This window comes from Sus scrofa, chromosome 6 (assembly GCF_000003025.6).
Source record: "Sus scrofa isolate TJ Tabasco breed Duroc chromosome 6, Sscrofa11.1, whole genome shotgun sequence".
Lineage (NCBI taxonomy): Eukaryota > Metazoa > Chordata > Mammalia > Artiodactyla > Suidae > Sus > Sus scrofa.
The window spans coordinates 85161711-85186172 of NC_010448.4; the positions used below are offsets into that span (position 1 = coordinate 85161711).

Consider the following 24462-nt stretch of genomic DNA (forward strand, 5'->3'; position numbering starts at 1 on the left):
GCTTTTCTACAATCAACTTTAAATTGTTAAAGGAAATACTTACTGGTTGCTCTGGCAAATCTTGTTCTTCTTCCATGAGGACCAATATTTCTTTATTATGCTTATGTGACTGGATTGCAGTGTCTCTCAGCAGTCTTAAAGTCTGTTTAAAAAAGAGAGGGGGATTCAGAGCTTTATGTACTCTTAAAGCATTATCATTGAGGCCATCAGAGAATAATTTTTTTAATATTTTGCTACCTCAAGCTTTCTACGTGAGCTCCAATCTCAAAATCTCAAATCTGCACGTGGCTTTTCAAAATTGACATGCTGCACCCAAGTCAGGATAGGTTTACACAACGACTTTTATAATACCTTGCAAAGGCCAACACGTGGAACCACTTCTGCTTGTACTTCAAACACAGTTACTATAGTGCCTAATGCTTTAAACATTTTATAAGTCATGTGCAGATAACTAGACACAATTTTCTAAAGAATTAGTTATATTAAAAGTAATGATAAAAACCAGACTAGCCAGTCAATAAGTTATGATAACATCTAACCTGCTTTAGCGTGGAACATTTACATAACTCTTAACACACAGAATCACTTTAAATAGGGCACACTGGAGTATCAAGTAAAAATACTCTCACAACGAACTATCTGTATATGTGTATTCAATTTAAAAGAAAACTCAACTATTTTGGATTTTAATAAGACAAATAAGTAAAGTGAAACCTTGAATTTTTTTAAAAATTTTTTTGTCTTTTGTGGGCCACACCTGTGGCATATGGAGGTTCCCAGGCTAGGGGTCTAATCAGAGCTGTAGCTGCTGGCCTGCACCAGAGCCACAGCTAAGCCAGATCCAAGCCGCATCTTAGACCCATACCACAGCTCACCGCAATGCTGCATCCTCAACCCACGGATCAAGGCCAAGGATCAAACCCGCAACCTCATGGCTCCTAGTCAGATTTGTTTCCGCTATGCCATGACGGGAACTCCTTGAATTTTTTTTTTTTTTTTTTTTTTTTACTTTTATTAGTATTATTTTTCTGGGCCATGCCCAAGGCACGCAGAAGTTCTCAGGCCAGGGATCGAATCCACACCACAGCAGTGACAATGCCAGATCCTTAACCCACTGAGCTACCAGGGAACTCTGAAACCTTGAATTTTATTTTATTTTTTTAACTGAACGAATTTTATCACATTTATAGTTGTACAACAATCATCGCAACCCAGTTTTATAGCACTGAATTTTAGAATTAAGGAAAATAATCACGTGAAGCTAGGACCCAACATTCTTCTGAAATGATGAGTTCCACTAAATATACTGCCTATTCAATTATTTAAGCAAAATCTTTACCTTCTTAGATCTTACTCTTCCTGTTCTGATTTTCAAACAAAGAAAAATAGACCTCTAAGCCCCATATTTACTGGTAAGGCCCACATTTATTGTGCCCTGATGCCAAAAGAGACAGATAGAGGTTAGAAAACTAAATAATTATAAAAACTAAAAACTCCATTTCTTTTAACAAAAATGAAAATAGCACTCCTCCAAAACAGACATGATTATTTATGCTTTTAATTAAGGTCACACCTGTTTTTTCTTCTTTTACCAACCATTGTAACCAACTTAATACATAGAGCTAAAGCAAGTACAGAATCTTACTGCAGAAGTAATGAATAAAAAGGGAAATGAAAAATCTCAATTATGCCAATTTATCACCACTCTACTCTGCTCTATCCCTGTGCAATACCACACACTTTATTTTAGAGCTACACTATAGAATGTTTAAAGGAGAGAAAACATGTATCAGGGATACAATTAGATTCAAAACTGTCCAACTCTGATAAAGCTTTATTCCCTGTCCTGATCTAGAATGTCCAAAAGAAGAAAAAAATTAAAGGTCAGAAGCATTTGATGCTCACCACACTCACGTGTAGCTCATACACAGAGCCTCAAAAGCTAAGTTCTCATGCTACATGACGTAGATAACTAGTGCTACAGAATTACAGCACGCAATAACTAATGCTCACAGGAGCTATCTTCCCTGCACCTGCACGCAAAAGAGCATAATAAATGTGACGTGAAAATGATTCACAACTGGGAAAGATAAAACATTTTTATATTTTACCAGCTTATACCTGTTTTAATTTTAAATTGAAATGTCTTTACCTATGGGACTTTAACAATGTCTACACGTACATAATGTACATATGATTTCATTCCATAAAGAGCAAAATAGGACCAAATTATTAGAGCAATGTAATGCCCTTAATATCACATTTGCTAAATTTTGTGTAACCAGTTCTCACCTAAACAAAAAGGGATAATATTCCATGTTTTACTTAATTGAAGGCCATAACTGTAATGATTGCAATCTCTAATTAGTAGATACTCAGCAAAGGAGAGGGAAAGGATATTCTTTCTCACGGAGAAAGGGTTATAAAAAAAGAGGTACTCAGTAAACACGTGCTTTAATTTTGTTTTAAACACAAAAACTTATTTTAAAAATATGAACAATGTTAAAGGAGAACATAGCTTTTTTTTTTTTTAATTGATCAAAAGGAACCCTGGGTTTTAAAAGGTAAGAAATACTACTCTTGATAGTGGGGAAACAAATTTTCAAGCTATATAAAACTAAATATTAAAATCTTGAATTTTTTTTAAGGAATATGGTAATATTACAGTGACTTTATATCAAAAAGTGAAGAATTTCCTATTTTTCTTGAGATAAATTCCATGATAAATTCCAAGAAAACCTTCTTTAAGGGACAAATTGGAAGATATTTCTTTCTACTTCTCCTATTTCTTCTTTGAAAATAAGCACCCTGTGTTGTTCTTATCTTAACAATTACCTTTATCTTCTACATTTTTCAATTTAGGGAAATAAAAGGTCACAGATAATTTCTATATTTGGAAAAAAAACTTTAAAAACCAAGTAATTAGTCAATGACCACCGATAATTTCAATAATTTTAAAATAAAAAAGCAACCTACAAGGGATGCTTTATTACAGAATTTCTGGGATTCTACTGGCAACATGTGATATATGTGAAGTTTGCAAACAAACATTCTGGTACATGTGCATATAAAATATATGAATAATGACTATAAATTACATAATTCCACCACAACAGGCATCTAAGATACTATTTTCCATCAATACGGTATTCTTCCTTCCATGAATTTGTAATGTCAAATACCTAAAATATACCAAATAAAAAAATGCAAGTATTCATCATGTTCCTAGCATTTATCAATGTGTGAATAAATTTACAGCATTTTCTATGAGTGGCACATGGCTTCCAATCAAAAGTCACATTTACTAATCACTGGATGAAAGTGTTATATAACACAGACATAGTGCTCCAGTACTTGATAATAAAAAAAAGTTCAGAATTACTATAGAAATCTTAGTTTTATCACTTCCGTGTAATGGTTCTAGAGTTTAACTGTTTGTTTTATCAATAATATAATCTGACGTTATTCTACATTTAATGAGATTCATCTTCTGAATATCCAATAATACAATGGTTTCATTTAGAAGTGGGAGTGGATTCTTTTTTTTTTTTTTTTTTTTTGCTTTTTAGAGCCACATCCACGGCATATGCAGATTCCCAGGCTAGGAGTCTAATCAGAGTTACAGCTGCCGGCCAAAGCCAGAGCCACAGCAACGCAGGATCCAAGCCGCATCTGCGACCTACACCACAGCTCATGGCAACGCCAGATCCTTGACCCACTGAGCGAGGCCAGGGGTCGAACCCACAACCTCACGGTTCCTAGTCAGATTCGTTTCTGCTGCACCATGACTGGAACTCCAGGAAGTGGAAATGGATTCTTAATGCACATAAATATAGTGTAGTGTACATGGATATAATTACAATGTAGTCAAACAGCCAATTAAATAAAACACATTCTGAGTTAATCTTTTAGGTACCTTCAAGGCATTTGAATAGTAATGTCTTTTCACAATGTTCTAGTTTCAATTCTTAACAACGGCTTCTATAGAGCTGTTTTACCACCTTTTGGGGAGAGGGTTTGTCAGTATCTACAAGCCTTCATGGGCAGAAATCTGGGAAAATCCATAATTGAGAACAGAAATAGTATTTCCTAAGACTTCACATTTCCCTACCTACAAATGCTAACAACAAAAAATAGGAATTTTGGTTTGATTCAAAAAGGTCACATAATTTTAAATATTGTGATTTCATATGCTCAAATATGAGCAGAATTCTTTTGTAATATGACACCCATAATTTTTATTTTTCATCCTTAAAAATTAGAAGCAAAATAACTAGTAACAAATATTTTATTTCAAAATTCTAATTAGATTCCTATTTCATAATTTCTTTTTTATACCAAATTCAACATACTATTTACCCTGTAATTGTAAATGGCCCCAAGCAAGAAATTAGGTTACTTCAATATGTTATTACAGCTCTTAAATATAGGAAGGGGAAATAAATAAATATTTTAAAACAGAATAAAGGTCTAATTGTTTTCAATGAAAACAAAATACACACCACCACTCTTAATTACAACATCAAGAGAAATGTCAAAATAGAACGGTACAGTCTGATTACACATCCCAGAAGGGGAACCTGCATGCAGCAAAGAGTGCAAAGAGATATTCAGTGGTTAACTGAATATCTTTCTTCAGCTGTTAAGGAGAAAACAGGTAGCTCATAAATTTGACAAATGACTACAGTGTATTTTAGAAGTCTGTATACTACCCCTTTCAAATCATTATATATATTTTTAGAGCACACCAAAGAAAAGGCTACAGAAGTTTCCCTGAGGAAAAGAACAGCATGCTTCTCAAAAATAACTATACCTCAGCAACAATAGTAGCCAAATAAAGATCAAACAGTGGTATACCATTGCTTAAGATTTTTATTAATATATGGATTACTTTGGGATTTAAAAGAAGTTGGTGATTAGCAAATGTTTACCTTGGTATCCTCAAATATAAATTATATGTGTGCCTTGAAGAATGAAAACAAATAGCAAAATGCTCTCTTTTAGGTGGCTTTAAGAAAACTGTGCCAAGTATTGTTACTTGACAATTACTGACCTCTTTTAAAGGCGATCTATCAATGAATTCAGAAGCAAGTGTCCTAAAACAAAGTACCAAACATAAAGCCTAAATATTTCTCTTCAAAATAAATTCTAATTTATATACTAGGAGACCTCAAAAGGCAAAATCAGAAAAGATGTCAGGAAAACGATTCCAAAACATAAAAAAAAATTTCTGTGGTCTCTTGTAGAACAGTACGCTGCACTAAGTGTCAGTGGGGATGATGCTTAATACTAATCTGGGCGTCATAAACTATAGAATACATACAGTAGGTTTCAAGTAAGGAATACAGGTTTATTCTAATACCTACAAGTTTCTTACTGAAAATCAGGCAAAAATAATGAATATCTTGAGGGAAAATAACCAAGATCTTAAGGAAGAGCTGTCCTACACCAGTCTTTAAGAGGGAAGGATCATTTACAGAGCATATAAAATCCACCAAGCATTTTTACATTTGTTGTCTTACCTAATTTTATCTCCACAACTATCTTAAATACAGTTGGTATCATCCTCATACTATGGACAGAGCAACTGGGATTCAGAGATTTAAATAATCTGCCTGAGAATAAAGCAACAATGCTTCAGGTTAAAGTAGAAATACATCAAGTAAAGAGACTAGAGGATGGTGGTGATGGCAGTGGAACACTGTGAATGTACTTAATGCCACAGAATGGTAAACTTAAAAATGGTTAAAATAGTTAATTTTGGTATGTATATATGCCACATGCACACACACAAAAAACTACAAGTGCTTGTAAGTGGAGAAACATTATTTAAAAAATATAGTCAGAAAAACTGAACATCAATGTGGAGAAAAACATATCCACACCATACATTATGAGTAATTCTAAATATATGAAAAACTAATAAGCATTCAAATAATTCTGGAGAAGAAAGAATAGCATTTTTGTTTCATCTGTGCAAAAGAGATAAAATTTTGAGCAATGAAAGGAAGTATAAGCAGCAAACTGAAAGATCTGCTTATATAAACATACTTTCATGCAATGAAAAATAAATCTCACATTAAAAGGATATAAAAAATGGAAGCAATACCTGCAGTATGACAGATAAAGCTCAACATGTGAAATATAAACCAAACCAATTCAACATTTACCAATCATCCTTACGTGGCAGACAATGACTAACACACACATTCGTCAAAGGATACAGAAAGATGGTTTTGGTAACCACCAAGATCAAATCAGTACTTGGGAAAAAAAGATTCTCACTGCTAACAAAATAAATTTTAAATAATAACCACTTCACACCAATTAAGCTTACCAAAAATAAATCTAAATAACAAAACCTAAAGTTAACCGCACCATAAAAACATAAATATTCAGGCACAAAACTGTAAAATTATATGTATCCTCAGACTATTCTCTGGTTAGAATATAAAAGAGGTCATAAAATTGCCCATAGCCTGAATAATTTTTCTTGGATTTTCCTCCCAAATTAGGTAAAAGGTAACTCTATATTTAAAACTAAGTTTGTTGTTCACAGAAATGAAAAATTAGAAACAACCGACATGTGGAGAATGGTTTACCTGTGTTGTAATTCTACTATTGGGTATTCTATATTACAATGAAACTGTAAGCTATTTCAATATAAGCTCACTTAAAAGGTAAAAAAAAATTAAGATTTTATATTAATTATATCATAATAATACCTTAAATATAGTTTGATAAGAATCAAAAACAGATACAAAGGGATACAAAGTTGTATGTTTTAAGGTTCATATAATAAATGTTTAAGAGTACACTATCTTTACAATGCTTCTACAAAAATGTTTTTCAAGACATTAAGCCAAATTTGGATGTAAATTCTACATTCCCGTTCCACTCTTTTTCCTCAGGAAAAACTGCAACTTTGAGGGAAAAGCAATTTAAGCTGCAGTAATCCTCCCTTAACCCCAAATTTTAAAGAAGTTCATAACAACACTATAGCCAGAAAAATTCATTCAATTTTCTTGCTCTGTTAACTCTTTCATAAGAAGCCAAGTTAGTCCTTGCACACAAGCCCAGGGCTGGTTCATGTTATGGTTCTTATCAAAAGTGATGAACTCCCCAGAGTTAAAGAATTTGATATCAGAAGACATTTCACATTGGTTTTACCCTTAGGATAGAAATTATTCACACTGTAACTGCTCGAAAACATGTAACATGGATGCTATGAGAAATACAGAGCTAGAGCGTCTGACTGTCAGACGTACCCTTATTTTACGGTTGAGTAAACTAAAACCAAAGAGGTGAAGGCACTGCTTCGTGAAGTCCACAAGTAGCAGAACCAGTAGTGGAACCAGAGCTGAAACTCCCTTTTCTGAAGCCTTTTTTTCCCCTTCATGAAGGACTGAGCATATGACCCTCACTTGTAAAATTACATTCCTAATGTTAATTTAAGCTATTTTTTCCATTTCCTTTGTTAAATCTCTAACCATTCTGTTACATTACTTTGACCTCATTGTCATGCTCTACAAGCTTTAAAATGTTTTACATTTATAAACACAAAACTCCTTTTTCAATGTGCTAACAGGCACTTTAAGGATCTTCTAAAAATCCTAAAATAAGATTCTTTTTTAACGCTACTTTTTAACTTCTTGTACAATTTAGCAAAAATAACAATTTGATTTGTCTTTATTAACTTAAGTCCTTGATTTACAACTTTCATCTACTGTTAATGAAACGGGTAATTTTTTTTTTTTTTTTTTTTGGTCTTTTGTTATTTTAGGGCTGCACCCACAGCATATGGAGGTGCCCAGGCTAGGGGTCGAATCGGAGCTGTAGCCACTGGCCTACACCACAGCTACAGCAACTCAGGATCCGAGCCCAGTGTGTGACCTCCACCATAGCTCAGGCAACACTGGATCCTTAACCCACTGAGCAAGGCCAGCGATCATATCTGCGTCCTAATGGATACTAGTCAGGTTCGTTAACCACTGAGCCATGACAGGAACTCCTGAAACAGGTAATTTTAATGATAAGATATATAAAAATAATTTTACCATTTCTAGTCAGAGATGAGCATCATGATTTTAGAAGAACAAACCTACTTACCTAACCTACCAAAACCTCAAAGTTATTAGTGAAAAAGCTTCCTGCATCATTATTTAATAATTAAGAATTCTTCAAAACTAATTCTCTGACCTCTATTGTCAGTTAACAACTCTGCTAAATCTGGCAGTCAACAATTCTGTTAAAACTAATTTTCCTTTTGTCCTAAGATTCCTGTGGAATCCTGATCCTCAATTCCACAACAGGAGAGACAATCTTCTTTTTAGTATCTAATAGGACATAGCAGTCAATCAATAAATATTTATGCAACCAAACACAATTTCTAGGCTCTTGATTCCTCTAAATATTCACTTAAAACCAGTTCATTAAGAACCTTCAATATATTTAGAGGCACAAAAATTTCAAATTGTCACTTTTCCCATTTGTCACCAGGAATGCCTAAATCACAACATTAATTCTTTACAAGGTTTTGCTGACTGATTTGAGAACATTATTTTGAAGTCTGTGTTACAAGAAAAGTTCCCTTCAAATAAAAGCAAGGAATGGCATACTTCAAATCTAATTTTAATATCACATACATAACAAGGGATCACAGCACAGGTACTATTTGCTGAGACTTGAGTTAGGAGACCTTATATTGTTGTCCCTTAATAGGCTTAAGAAGGAAGGAAGGGGGTGGGAGAGCGTGAAATTCCCTTTCCCAGACATAAATATACACAGCTATCATGAAACATTTCTGGCCAAAGACGCGTCCACATCCTAATTCCCAGAACCCATAAAGCTTACCTTATTTGGAAAAAAAGTCTTTGCAGAACAAAGAAATATATCTTATCACAGTTCTAGAGGCTAGAGGTCTGAAATCTAGGTGTTGGCAGGGCTGCACTCCCTCCATAAGCTCTAGGGGTGGAACCTGTTTCTTGCCTTTTCTTTGCAGATATAATTAAGGATTTTGAGATGAGGAGATTATCTGAGTTCATCTGGGTAGGCTATAAAAGCCACCTCAAATGTCCTTATAAGAGAAAGAAAGAAACCTAACACACACATAAACTGAGGAGAGGGTAATATAAAAACATGGAGACAGAGACTGGAGTGATATGGCCAAAGAATACCATTAACTACTAGTAGCTAGAAGAGGCAAGAGTTATAGTTTCCTGCTTTCATTCTGGTGCAAATCCTAAATTAATAGTGGAAAAAATTTCCAGGTAACACAGTAAAACTGGCAGTTCCCAAGTGTTTCATGGATCTTGAGAAGCCTTACCAATCCATCTAATGCCTTGAAAACAAAGAAGTATTATCTAAGACAGCATTTAAAAATCAGCACATAGGAGTTCCCGTCGTGGCGCAGTGGTTAACGAATCCAACTAGGAACCATGAGGTTGAGGGTTCGATCCCTCGCCTTGCTCAGTGGGTTAAGGATCCAGTGTTGCCATGAGCTGTGGTGTAGGTTGCAGACATGGCTCGGATCCCTCATTGCTGTGGCTCTGGCGCGTAGGCAGGCGGCTACAGCTCCGATTCGACCCCCTAGCCTGGGAACCTCCATATGCCGTGGGAGTGGCCCTAGAAAAGGCAAAAAGACCAAAAAAAAAAAAAATTTCAGCACATAATCACTGTACTGTACTGTCTGATGTGTTCTGCTCCAGAAAAAAAATTATTGCTAAAGTTAAACTTGAAAGATACACAAGTCCTTTCCAGTTGATCTTAATTAATAATCTTAGACAAACTATGCCTAAGGGGGGTTTTCAAGGCTACTATGGAGCTGGAAAGAGAAAGATGAGAACAATGCAAGTTAAAATGTTACACAGTTCACTGTTTTTGCTGAGATTCAGCCATTTTTCTTGAATAAATGTTCAGATTGCTACAAGTCTGTGGTTAATTTTCAGAGTCCTGAAAGAGTTGATTCTATTTTTACCAGTATTCTCATTGCTTTTATGGAGAAGAATTTTCAGAGGTTCTCTGCCATAACTGTTGACATCCTTTACATCTGATTTCAGCTCAATCTGTATACTTCTTTCTTTAGGGCCGCACCCACAGCATATGAAGGTTCCCAGGCTAGGGGTTGAATCGGAGCTACAGCTGCTGGCCTACACCACAGCCACAGCAACGCCAAATCCAAGCTGTCTCTGCGACCTATACCACAGCTTACGGCAACGCCGGATCCTCAACCCACTGAGCAAGGCCAGGGATGGAACCTGCAACCTTATGGTTCCTAGTCGGATTCGTTTCCACTGCACCATGATGGGAATTCCTCAATCCTTATACTTATTAATTTGCTATTCATATTTTCTGATTTTTAAAATTTCAATGTTCATACTTATTTCTTTTCATTTCCTCTGAAATTACTAATAATACCTATCTTTAAAATCTCCTTCAGTTTATACTATTTACTATTTCCTTTTATACTGGTTGCACCTGGTGCCTCTTTTCATAGTATTAATTTTCCTTAAATGACTGGTAAATCTAGATTATTAGGGCTTTTTTTCCCCGCTTTTTAGGACCGCACCCACGTCACATGGAAGTTCTCAGGCTAGGGTCGAATTGGAGCTACAGCTGCCAGCCTATGCCACAGCCACAGCAATGTGGGATCCAAGCGGCGTCTTCAACCTACACCACAGCTCGTGGCAATGCCAAATCCTTAACCCACTAGGCAAGGCCAGGGATCGAACCCACATCCTTATGTATCCTAGTGGGGTTCGTTAACTGCTGAGCCACGAAGGGAACTCCAGCTCATATTCGTACTTAAGAATTTCAACTATACAGTTTTTCCTCAGAGTGGATGAGAATCTTTGTTCCTCTGTTGTTATATGCAGGTTCTAGTTACATACATCTACTTCTGGTGACTATGGAAGAGGGTTGATATACAGTTAGGCAGTGTCCGCAGGCCACCTGCTTTCTGGATGTGAATTCCTGTCTCCTCTGAACATCACATTAATTACTATGGATATATCTGGTCTCCCATTCTAGGACTCTAACTTTAGAGAGTAGCTTCCGTAGCTTTATTCTGGGAAGAAAAGCTGACTTAATTACTCACTTTGCTTTTTGGTTCCTCTGCTTTTGTGTAGAAGTCTATAGTTTCTGTGCTTGCTTCTTTCTCTAACCTCAAAATTCATTCATTCATTTATAAAACATTTAATGAGTGTCTACTATGTGCCAGGCACTAGTTTAGATACTGGAAATTCATCGCTTCTCGGCCTTTTGGCTAAGACCAAGTGTAGATACTGGAAATTCAGTGATGAACACAAAAATCTCCAGCCTCATGGAATTTATATTCTAACAGAAGATAAACAAATACATAGGGTAACATAATTTGACAAAGTAATAGTACTTTGGAAAAAAAAAGAGAGACATGACTACAGGGGAACTTCTGCAGATTGGGTGATAATTTCTTTAAGGTGATAACACATTTCAGCAAATATATGAATAATGAAAAGTAGAAAGCTATAAGATGTGAAGGAGGGCTTTCAGAAGTAAAGTGTAAAAAAGGATAACACTTTGGCATGTTTGAGAAACAGCAAAAAGGCTGATGTCAGCAAATGAGTAAGTGCTAGAAAATGAGGCATGAAAAGTGGGCAAGGGCCACATTACACACAGCCTTACAATGGGTGCTTTAAGCAAGAGAACAGCAAGATTTGATTTATACACACTAAATACTGTGGGGAGAAGAGACTAGAAAGAAAACCCTCCCCAGGCAGATTGTTCCATAAGTTTGGAAAGCACTTCTCTGGGCTTTATCCAGGAGACAAACACCAGAAGCTCAAAATCAAGAGCAAGAGCAGGGAAACTGATGAATGCTCCAGGCATTTTCATTCCCTTGGAGTCCGGTATATTTCTGAAACGTCCACATATACTTCCAGCTGAGATTTCTTGTGGGTATTTTTATCAATCTAATCTCACTGTTTCCTATCTTTCAGAATGTCACTAAAGGCTCATCAGCTGATGGTAACCTTTCTCAAATACTGCCTTTTAAAAAACTTAATGTAACTTGGAGCTGCCATCGTGGTGCAGCAGAAACAAATCCGACTAGGAACCATGAGGTTGCAGATGGCTTCCCTGGCCTCACTCAGAGGAGCTAATGATCCAGTGTTACCATGAGTTGTGGTGTGAGTCACAAACACACTCGGATCTGGCATTGCTGTGGCTGTGGCATAGGCCAGCAGCTGTAGCTCCGATTGGACCCCCAGCCTGGGAACTTCCATATGCTGTAGGTGCAGCCCTAAAAAGCAAAAAATAAAATAAAATAAAATAAAATAAATAAAACAATAAAATAAAATAAATAAAATAAAATAAAAAACTACGTAACATTACTAACATATCCGCTCAGAGTCCCTTGTACTCAAGAGCCCTGCTGAAGTAGACACAAATATCCAGCAGACCTACACTGGAGTTCCCGTTGTGGCGCAGTGGTTAATGAATCCGACTAGAAACCATGAGGTTGCGGGTTCGGTCCCTGCCCTTGCTCAGTGGGTTAACGATCCGGCGTTGCCGTGAGCTGTGGTGTAGGTTGCAGACACGGCTCGGATCCCGCGTTGCTGTGGCTCTGGTGTAGGCCGGTGGCTACAGCTCCGATTGGACCCCTAGCCTGGGAACCTCCATATGCCGCGGGAGCGGCCCAAGAAATAGCTAAAAAAAAGACAAAAAAAAAAAAAATAAATAAAAATAAAAAAAAATAAAAAAAAATATCCAGCAGACCTACACTAAGCTGACCTCCCTTAAGGCTCCCTTTAAAATAACCCTAAGAGAACCTTTCATCTCTCACAATTCAGGCATCAGCCCAAATCACATTTCTGTGGCCAAAAAAATTGCAAAAAACCTACACCTTCCCTGCTAGACTTTCTATGGACAGACAAACCACCATCATCATGCTGGTTAACTCCTTCTGTAAATAAACAGCCTAGCCAACTGACTGTGGTAAAGTTGGTAAATTCTTCTGGCTACTTAATTTAGGAGGCATGACTGACATATCATGGTATTGTCAGCTGTAGGAATATTTATAGTAACTTTACACTAAATAGAATACTACCAGAGCTTAACTGAGAAATAATTTTTTTAAAAATGCATTTAGGCTGTACCAAATTCTTAATAGGAAAAATATTTTATCAGGAATAGATTCTCTAAGAAGAATTGTTTTTATAATTTCTAACATTACTTCTTGGAAAATCATCCTCTGAAATTGTCTGTAATCTTTTAATAAAAATTAACACAAACACTCCCCCACAAGCGTCCAATAAAATTGGTAGATTCCAGAGGAAAAATTCCAAAACCACAGTAAAAAGTAGTGAGAAAGAGTAAGTTAATCTGAATTAGATGTGTCAACATGAGCTTAATAATAATAATCCAACTGTTCTACTACATTCCTTCCAACCCTCTGTGGAACTCTATTCAGTTTTTAGTAACTTGTCAATCAAAAAGCATTAAGAACTTCTTTAATGGGTGTAGATTGAAACTCCATAAAATTCTCAGCCTCCAAAATTTTATATCAACCCTCCTTTATTTTTCCTTATTTTTTTGCATTTTAGGGCTGCACCTGCAGCATACGGATGTTCCCAGGCTAGGGGAGCTACAGCTGCCAACCTACGCCACAATCACAGCAACTCGGGATCCAAGCTGTGTCTGCAACCTACACCATAGCTCACTGAAACACTGGATCCTTAACCCACTGAATGAGGCCAGGGATCAAACCCTCATGCTAATGGATCCAAGTCGGGTTCATTAACCACTGAGCCACAAAGGGAACTCCCTTTTTAAACTTTTTAATCTATTTTTTATTATAGTTGATTTCACCCTCTTTTAATCTAAAGTTAACATTTCTAAGAGAATCACTTTGTTTTTTTAAGGGCTGCACCCACAGCACATTGAGGTTCCCAGGCTAGGGGTCGAATCAGAGCCACAACTGCCAGCCTATACAAGCCACAGCAACGCAGGATCTGAGCTGCATTTTCGACCTATACCGCAGCTCATGGCAACACCGGATCCTTAACCCACTGAGCAAAGCCAGGGATGGAACCTTTGTCCTCATGGACAATGGATACTAATCAGATTCGTTTCCACTGAGCCACGATGGGAACACACCTAGAATCACCATTTTTACTGTAGGCGCTCTAGCCTGACACATGGTATACTTCAACATGAAATTCTATAAATGTGTTACTTCCAGTTATACAGAAAAATTTATACCCTATTCTATCCATTTTCTAAAGCCAAAATTCTATACAGTATTCTATGTATCTACATATCACAAGTATCTATCAATCTGCTCTCTAGTATTTAAGCAAAATTTACTATACACTATATTAACAGAACTGAGTTTTCTGAAATGTATGTCTTTAACTGTCAGGAGAACTATAAAATCTAGTTTCAGATCTTTTACTAATGTTTTACTTCAAATTTATTTACTCCTTCAACAATCCATCAGCCAAAACACCATCACTCAGTGCTGTCATTTTAGTACACAGAGTAAAGAATAGTGAAGTAAATTTTAGCACTTGTTATTTTACCCTTTTCAACATAATTCATATCTCTAACAGGCAGGTTTGGCAAGCTTGGAGCATCAGCTCTGGAATCTGACCACTTAGGTTCAAATCCCAGTTCTGGTACTCATGAGTGGTGTGGGAGCTTAGACAAGTTATTTAACTTTTCTGAGCCTCATTTACTTCATCTGTGAAATGGGAAAAACAGGGAGTTCCCTCTGTGGCTCAGCAGTAATGAACCTGACTAGTATCCATGAGGACGCAGGTTCAATACCTGGCCTCATTCAGTGGGTTAAGGATCCCGTGTTGCTGTTAGCTGTGGTGAAGTTTGCAGACACAGCTTGGATCCCACGCTGCTATGGCTGTGGTGCAGGCCAGCAGCTACAGCACTGATTCGACCGCTATCCTGGGAACTTCCATATGCTGCGGGTGTGACCCTACCAAAAAAAAGGGAAAAATAATTAGTGTCTTGTCATAAGCTTGTCATAGGTTTAAATGAATTAATATCCGTAAAGCTCTTAAGATAGTGTCTGGCACATAGTAAGCGTGATATAACTGCTAAAGAAAAAGAAAATAAGTAAATATCTTAGACATGAGATAAACAGACTTAGGACAGAAATCTAGTCTTGAGTGAAATTCAATTCATTAACTAGTTCTTCTTAGTTTTGTTTTTTTGTCTTTTTTGGGCCACACCCATAGCACATGATGGTTCCCAGGCTAGGGGTCCAATCAGAGCTGCAGCTGCTGGCCTGCGCCACAGCCACCACAACACGGGATCTGAGCCACGTCTGAGACCTACACCACAGCTCACAACAATGCTGGATCCTTAACCCACTGAGCAAGGCCAGGGATGGAACTCACATCCTCGTGGACACTAGTAGGGTTCATTAACCACTAAGCCATGACAGGAATGCCTAGTTCCTCCTAGTTTTTCAAAGGGCAAATATTAAAATTATTAAGGCCTAAATAACAAGAGATTCCCACAAGAAATTAAATAAGTTGGACCTATAGCTGATACCCTCTGTCACTGGATTTGATTCCAATACTCTATACAAGAACTTTTCCTCCAAGTCCTCAGGGAAAGCTGTTTTCAAGCCCTTGGGCAATGAAACAATGATGTCCATCTTGTCCTATTACTTAGCAAATATGAGGAACTAATCATGGTCACAAATACTTTTAGGAGATCCAACTGTGAGTGGTGGGTTATTAATAGCTAACATTTATGGAATGTCTTTTATGGGTCAGGCACTATGTATAAGTACTTTATATATTTAATCCTCTCAATAAGTCTATAAGATATGTACTATTTATTATTATCACCATTTTACAGATGAGAAAACTAAAGTACAGAGAATAACTTGAATTATATCCTTAGTAACTCATGAATTTGGAATTCAAACCCAGGCAGTCTAGCTTCAAAGCCTGAGGTTTCAAACCACAGCTCTGTGTCTCAGTATAGAACATCACAGACAGGACTGATGATTTTAAAAAGCTGATCAAGCGAAAAATGTATGCTATGCCATGCTACCGTCACTAACAGCCAGGTAATGGAAAGATAAGGAAGGCAAATTTTCTTCCTTATCCTTTCTCATTCTCATTCTTCTTCTAGGCCTTCCAAGCAAATATGAGTTAATACTGATTCAAATAGTACCTGGTGCTCATTACGAGCTAAGAAGAGATAGTAGTAAAAATAGTAGAGTATGCCTGCTGACCCTGCCTCATTCTAATAGCTGCAGCATGCGACGAACTGCGATATGTGACGAACTGTTGATGTCTCTACCATCTTTCCCTTTTGTGGTTACAGGAACAAATCAGGATAGTAAATGATACAGCCCACCGTGACAAACCCTGATGACCTTCAATTGTGTTACTTTCACCTGACCATATATATAGGAGCAAACAGCTTCACTCCCCTCCGTTCTCTTTTCTTGGTTTACAAAGACTGGACTGGGGCCAGAAAAAAGTGGAATAAAAGCAGCTTTGTAACCTTTTGATTAGTTGCCAAGAGCAGAGGCAAAGTTAGTGAAGCAACTTAAACTAATCTCTGACTGTTAGATGGAAACTAGTAAAGGACTCTAAATGATAGAAGCTCTACATATGACCAAGCATTTTCAACCTCATGATTTTGTACTACTGACGTTTTTTCACTTGATGTGCCTAGACACAGCAAAGGACAGAGGAGGCAGTACCAATAATCAGGGCAACAGTGTCTCCCTCTCTCAACTGTTCTGCACAATTATTTAGGTTAAAAGCTTAAGAGACTCAAGATACATTTCAGTGGAAAAGGGAAGAAAAAAAACCAAAAAACAAAAAACAAAAAAAACTAACAAACCCAAACATTTCCATTCCAAAAAGACAATACTGGAAAAAATCTAACAGTCACTAGAATTTTTCAAACTGCAGGACCAATGCATTACTGGGTTTTCATACTCATTTAGTGGAGACCAATAGCTTATCTTGAATGAGATACAATGAAACAAAATAGAAAATATTACAGTGCATCACCAGTAGTAAAGATAAATATTGTTTCAACTTGTTTCAATTTTCAACATTAATATGTACATATATGTGTATAAGTACTGGAAAACAATGAAAGTGGATCTTCTAGTTGACTGTGATCAAAAAAGTCTGAATGCCATTTTACCAGAAGGTAAAAAGAGAAAAAAAAAAAGAAAACTGACCTGTTAAAAGGGAGGAAAATATTCACTTTAAGCTACCTATGACACAACAGTCAGAGTTTTAGTGGTTCTCTAAATTACAGTGTTTAAAGGCAAGCCTCTGAAAATGAACAAAAAAGGAAAAAAGGTACCATCTGGGTAAGAAGCAATAGTTTACCCAGAGTTATTCCAAAGAAACGACAACTTTACAGAATGAGAGGTGCCGACACTAAATAAATACATACTATCAGGAGATACACAGAAATGAGATAAAGCAAAGGTTTTCAGTTCATCTAGCTACTAAATACCACACCAATATGACAGATGGTGCAAAAGCAAAAGCTCTAAAACTCACTCTCAAGAACACGTATTCATCAGTGCTATCTAATCACTGCTCCCTAACCTATAGCAAAGTTAACAATTGGTGACAAGGAAAAACAGATTTGAAAAATTCAGTGAAGTAATAACACACTGATTACTAGGGTATGTTTTTCAGTAAGATATGTATGAACTATTTGGTATCCTAAAATGTTCTCTAAATTCTAAAATATTCTAAGAAAAAATCATACACACACATCTTGGATTATGCTGTTGGTACAGAGAGAGATTAGCATTAATATTATCAATCTAGTAGGAAAAAATTAACATCATTTAAATGATGTGCTAAATTAAAATGCCCTCTTATTTTGAAAAAGAACAGGTGAATCTGACCTAAATCTTTTTCAACTACTATGGAAACTAAAGAATAAGTTCAATTCCTCCTAAGAGCTAATCATTCTAATTTATTCCCATAGTAACAGTGCTGATAGCAACAAACTACCAATTTTCCTAAATTCAGTAATTGCTACATTATTAAATTTCATTTGAAAGGAAACTATTGAAATTTTAGAAAATAAACTGGTTATCAAACCCACATATAAAAGTTTTGCTTTTAAAACAAAAATCAAATGTTTAAATCAAAGTCAAAAACATTTTAAATATCAATAGGGAAATCACCACAGCAAAGCTTATACTCTTCAGTTCAATAACAATACTTTTCTGACAAAAATGAAAAAAAATTAAGACCAAAGCTACTATAACAAATAGTGTTCTTAATTAATGTGTCTGAATTAATCAGAAGAGTTAATACTAAGAATTAAAATAAGTAGTATCCTTAATCAAGTGTACTTTTTACCAGAAACAATTATAGTTTCTAATTCTGTTAACTAGATTCCATGATGCTCAACTATATTCAAAATACTTAGAAAAATACCTTCTCATCACATGTAAGTCTCAGACTCTTGCATTAAGCTGCATGGCAACTAAGATAAAATCATCTCCTTCCCTTAGAGATGCAACAAAATTTTTTATTTGGAAATAATAAAAGCAAAAAATTATATTAATATGATTGATATTCTAAATGACTATTTGCATTTTTAATTTAAAAAGGAATTGTTTTATGAACATACACATCCTCTGTTCTAAAGTAAAAGTACAAACAGTGATATAAATATATTATTCTATACATGGTACTCCTAAAGAGATAGGATGCACTTAATTTTGCACAAATTTCCAAATTTGGAAATGAGACTAGAGGTAAGACAGAAATTTCAGTTTCAGAATTCTCTTTTATATTTTAAAGTTGTTAAATTCACATTATCAGTAAGATTTCAGAGATTAAGACTATCAGTAATATAGAATGCCTTTTATTAAATATACTGCCTTTTCTCCAAATAGCTTAAAAGTAATGAACTTCCATATGACAATTTTTTTAAAGAGAGGGAAGGGCATGGATATATTCTGCTTTCTTAATATGTGGGTTGTGCCATCTAAGAAATTTAGATACTAAAGGGTTAGCAATTTGCCTTAAACCAGCTTTTTTTCTTTTTTCTTTTTTTGTCTTTTGTCCTTTGAGGGCCGCGCTTGTGGCATATGGAGGTTCCCAGGCTAGGGGTCTAGTCAGAGCTGTTGTTGCAGGCCTACACCACAGCAACACCAGATCCAAGCTGTGTCTGCAACCTACATCATAGCTCACGGCCATGCAAGACCCTTAACCCACTGAGCGAGGCCAAGGATCGAACCCACAACCTCACGGTTCCTAGTGGGATTCACTTCCACCAAGCCACGACAGGAACTCCTAAGCCAGCATTTATGAACTGACTAGGTAACCACCCCCAAGGTTCCCAATCAAAAGCAATATTCTTTTGTGTCTCAGAGAAATTGAGTTTCTTAACATTTTTAACCTATAAAAGAAAAAAAGTCATTAAACCAGTGGAACTTGATACAAAAAGATTATGAACTCTGGAACCAGAAAGACTAAGTTCAAATCCAGCTCTCCTGCCAACTAGCTGCATTACTTTGGGCAAATTATGTAACTTCTGTGTCTTGGTTTTCTCATTTGTAAATGGAGATAAAACAGTACTTACTTCATAATGTTCTAAGGATTAAAGAGTTAATATACTACATGTAAACCACTTAGTAATTCCTGGCACACAGTAAATGCTACATAAAATGTGTTTTATTTTTTAAATTATTGTTTTACCACTACATTTCTACAATTCAGCTGTGAAAAATTCCCAAACAAAAATTATTTAACTGTAAGAAAGAACATGACCTTATATTAATTAAGCTGTGATACAAACTAATGCAAGTAAGAACCTTAAACTCAAATAATGAAATCACTGAGTGTTTCAAAAACAATAAAAAAATCATAAAATCTAGTTAGAAAAACCATATGCTATTGTTCTGATAAGAAGTGACATTCTTCTAGGATTAAAGATTATTTTAATTCTAATATGTTGTCTTTTTTCTTTCCCTACACCCTTGTGATGCAGGTTAAGTCTTATAGTTTAATTCAGATATATACAAATAAAGTCAAATTCAGAATTTAAGTATAAATGTCAGCCTTTTATAATGTCACCTAGTTTACACAAACAGTCTATATAAGTATATCACATATTACAACTGTACATAGTAGGTATCAAAAAATTTGCTGAAAGAAATGTATTACAAAGATCATTACTATTTTCTAGAGTGAATAAAAACAAATCTAACTAGTACAAACATTAACAAAGCTAATAAGTTAAAGTGCATCCAATACAACCTGTAGCAAGATCTTTAAGATATTAAGTACTATTGCCTTGGGCTGATCTGTTAACTTACAATAAGTCAGCAATGTCTATATAATACTTTTTCTAGTTTAAAATACTACTACATATTTAAAAGGGGGAAATAGCAAAGACAAATTTTATGAAGCTCATATTTCAAATATCTTTTTAATATACTATGAATAATAGAAAAATACCCTAATTATCACTACATTTAATAATTAGATACCCTAGGACCTAGGTTAATGGGATCAAATAAAAATTCAAAAATGGTTATGGTGTTCTCTGTCAATATTACACACCAATAAGGCAGTTTATAGCTTAAGCCATGTATTCTGTACAAGAACATGCACTGTATTTTAAGTTAATCAGCAGATAGAAAGTCCACCTATTTTCCACTTTACTATAAATATAACATTTTGGTCCCTTGGTATAAACCAATTAAATGAATGTATAGGAAAAATGAACTATTCCTAATATCCTTAAATACATTTTAAACTATTTCTATGTTAACTATTCTATGTTAAAATTGTTTGAACTATTCTTCCTACATTTAAATATCCAACTGTTATACGCAGAACACAAAAATCCTTTAGACAATTACAAAAAAAGATGTCTGTAAGCCTTTAGTCCATAAGCAAAACAAAGAGAAAGAACTCGTGAACTAGTGAGACAGAAACTGTCAGAGTGCAAGGTACAAATGGCCAGACATAGCGTAGGTGTAAAAATTTTAAATTTCTGAAAACGCATTTTCCTTACAACATATCCCAGGATTCAAGGATAGAAATTACAACATGTAATATGAAGTACAGTAGCAAGCAAAATAATAAAAAATAACAATAAAAATAATCAAATTAAATTAAAAAAAACTGGTAAGCATGAAACTAACATGCTAGAAATGTATTTTAAAATGAGCCAAGAGGGTTACAAACTAAGACTCTGACAAACTAAAGCAGAAATTTCTATAAAAAAGTGATAGTGATTCCTCTCGTGAGCTTTAAAAACACATACACTAACTTGTCTCTAGTGATGATTTTTTTGTTTGGTAGCTAGGTGAAAGGTGGAAGCTTTTCAGTCATTAGAAAGTCTATCAGCGTTCTGTAGGAAAAACAGGACCATGAACACCACTGCTCCAGTGAGACGGAGGATGTCTGTTTCATGTAAAGGCTTTTATGCACAACTTCTATCATAACAGACCAAGGTGATTTTAGATGAAAAAAGGGAGAAAGAGACTCCCTAAGACTTTTAACCTCTATTTCTGTACAACACAGTTTCTTCCTGGAGTCCCTCACTGAGACAAAACAAGTTCAGTTTTGGATTTTAAAATGTGCATCATAGATTTCTTACCCTAAAACTTTCATTCTTATGACACACAATTATTGAAATGAACCACTAGATACAATATTGTGCTCCCCCAGCCTGCAGCTTAGATAGTACCAAAACTCATTTCTCTAAGTGCATGAACAGGACTTCTTTATCTGTGAAAAATGACCTTGGAAAAACCACCACCAATCTAAACCCCAATGTCCTTATTTTGTGAAATGAAGGGGTAAGTTTAAATGCCATGGTCCCCCCCACCTATAAACTATAGAAATCAATCTAGGTTTAAACTTACACATGCAGAAGAAATAAAAAGTTCAGAAATGAAAAAGGTTGAAAAAGGGCCTTGCATCAATGCAAATATGGGTTTATCTACAGAATATCAGCCCATACTCATCAGGGTTAGCTTTCAAGGACTGGGAAATGATGAGGCCAGATTGAACAGAAGCTAGAGTTTCCAATGTAGGTGCTGGGGAGAAGGTATGGGCAAGGAGCTTTCAAAAGGGCTTCCCTCAGCAGTTAGATAAGTCCTGAAAGCCAACCAGAAGGGTCTTTCTCTGTGGCTGCTAGGACTAATATAGCCAAGCTCCAAAGTCCTTTGCTAAATATAGCTGAAGGGATCAGCCCAATTTTGGAATAAGCCAAGGTCTATGTTATACTTGCATATGCATATGTATCATATAATGAGGGAGGCTCTTCTGTAACTTATTAGTCAAAAGAAAAGCAGACGCTAAAAGCTATAATTATTCTGCTCACTGAAGTACTAACTTTCAGAGCACAATTTATGTGAGTACAGAAATTGATCACACAAAAACATCTGTAATCACAGGGAACTCTACTCAGTATTCTGCGATAACCTATATGGGAAAAGAATCTGAAAAAGAATGGATATATGTATACGTATAACTGGATCACTTTATTGTAGAGCAGAAATTAACACAACATTGTAAATCAAACATACTTCAATAAAATTTCTAAAAATTAAAAAATTGTAATCAAATGCTAGACATACACTATAAATATTGGAAAGGCGAAATAAAAATTGTACACCACTGTGTCTCAAAATATACCACAGGTAACAAAATTTGGGAAACAAGTGACTAACCATTATTAAAAGCCTACAGAGAAATTTAAGAAATCTTTGACAAACCTAAGTCTCAAAATGAGAAAAAGATGGTTTTAAGACTACGCTGGAAAATGTAAAGAAAAAATAATAGTCAGAAGAATATGCTAGGTAATAAAGTAATGTAATGTCTGGTTTATAAAGAAACAGGAAGAAAAACAGGAAACTTGTCAATACAGTAAAAATAAAGAAACAATGTATAAAGAGGCTGGATAAAGACACACATACACAATAAATTCAACTAAAGAATATGAAGTTTGAAATTACTATGCCGAACTCGTTGGCAGAAAAATTTTCAGTAACAGCACAGTGAAATTTCTGAAAATGAACTTACAAATCTGGGGCTAACAATCTCCCAAAAATCTGTCCTGTCACAGCAACTATTCTATTAAGTAAAGCCCATGCAGAAAACAGAGCTGATCGCCCCAGAACATACGCATTTTGGCCTCAGCTGTGCATATCCATTCTCATGGGATAGAGAACACGAAAATGACAGGACGTCCTCAGGACCTGTCAATTTAACAGGAGTACACAAATCCAATTGCCAGCAGTTCTGTGTGCCTGCCACCTGTTAGCCTGCGGTAGCGAAAGCCCCCGAAAGTGTGCTCCAAGGAAGAACTGGGAACGCCTTTGTTGCTCCCTAACTACTGAAGCTACAGTAGTCTGCCTCAGCACTTTAAAGAAAACTTACACCAGGTCGGGTAAAATTGCCTAGATCGGGGCTTGGGCAAAGGAAGAAAAGGCGGGAGAACACCAGGTGAAGCGCAAATGTCACCTAACCGTCCCGGGAGGGGGAAAGTTGGGGGACCAGGAGCTAGGACCCTAGAGAGAGACTTGCTGTTTCGCACTGGAGCAGGGTGTGCACAACGAGGAGATGGGCCGTCCTGCTGGGTTGAAAGAACAGCGAGATCCCGGGATTAGAGGCTGGGGAAGAGAGGTGCTAAAGTGAGAGCAGGGTCAAAACCTAGAGGCAGTAGCTCAGGGACCAGCTGAGGCGAAAGGCAAGAAACAAGGGCTTTTAAAGGGTGGATGAGGCGCAGGGAAAACAACCAGACGAGAGGTAAAGCGGCAACGAAACAATCTCAGCTGAGGTGAAAGAGGCGAGGCCAGCGTGGGGGAAAGAAACGAAATGAGCTCAGGAAGCACTGCAGGGACAAGGGACAGGCAAAGAGAACCCCCACCCACAGAGACCGGGACACTACTCTTGACCCGTCCCTCTACAGGCTGTACTCGACCGGCCGCACTCAGACCCTGTCGGTAGCGAAGACTCACCCAAAGGCTGCAGAGGCCCCACAGCAGGACATGGGGACTGGTCCAGACTCACAGGAGAACCAAGCGGCTGGAGGAAACGGCGGCGTTAGTGTGACCCGGAGGCGCATCCCTAGGAACCGGAAGTCGGCGGCTAGGGTCGTCTCACAAGCCACACCTCGTTCCACCCAAATCCTTTGGGCGCATGTGTCAGGCCTCACGGGGCGGGGCGGAGAAGAGCCTTGACCCCGCCCAGTCGACCGTCTTGGTAGCCCCGCTTCTGGTTCCGCCCGCGCCTCGGAGGTGTTTGGTGCGGGTAGGCTGGTATTTAGAACGCCCAGGCCCTGGTGCCGCTGGGCTACAAGCCGCCCCGATTGAAAAATACACAGCACTCATTTTTCAAGTTCTTTTGAAATGCGTGTAATCCCTGTCTCTCTAAAACGAAAGTGAAATGTTGGATGTATTTGGGAGGAAGAATGGCTGGGAAGTTCTGAAAG

General features: G+C 36.6%; 1 protein-coding gene across 2 annotated transcripts in view; it reads right to left on the reverse strand.

Annotated features, from left to right (window-relative positions):
* The window catches only part of EYA3 (EYA transcriptional coactivator and phosphatase 3), a 90448-nt gene extending 66302 nt beyond the window's left edge, over positions 1-24146 (reverse strand). The window contains exons 1-2 of one of the 2 annotated variants that reach the window (XM_021095661.1): positions 23990-24146; positions 44-142 (exon numbers count right to left, since the gene is read on the reverse strand). In XM_021095661.1, the coding sequence (XP_020951320.1) occupies positions 44-76 (33 nt within the window). In that variant the 5' untranslated portion in view covers positions 77-142; positions 23990-24146. The remainder of the gene's footprint in view (positions 1-43; positions 143-23989) is intronic. The other variant, XM_005653379.3, reaches the window with a different exon arrangement.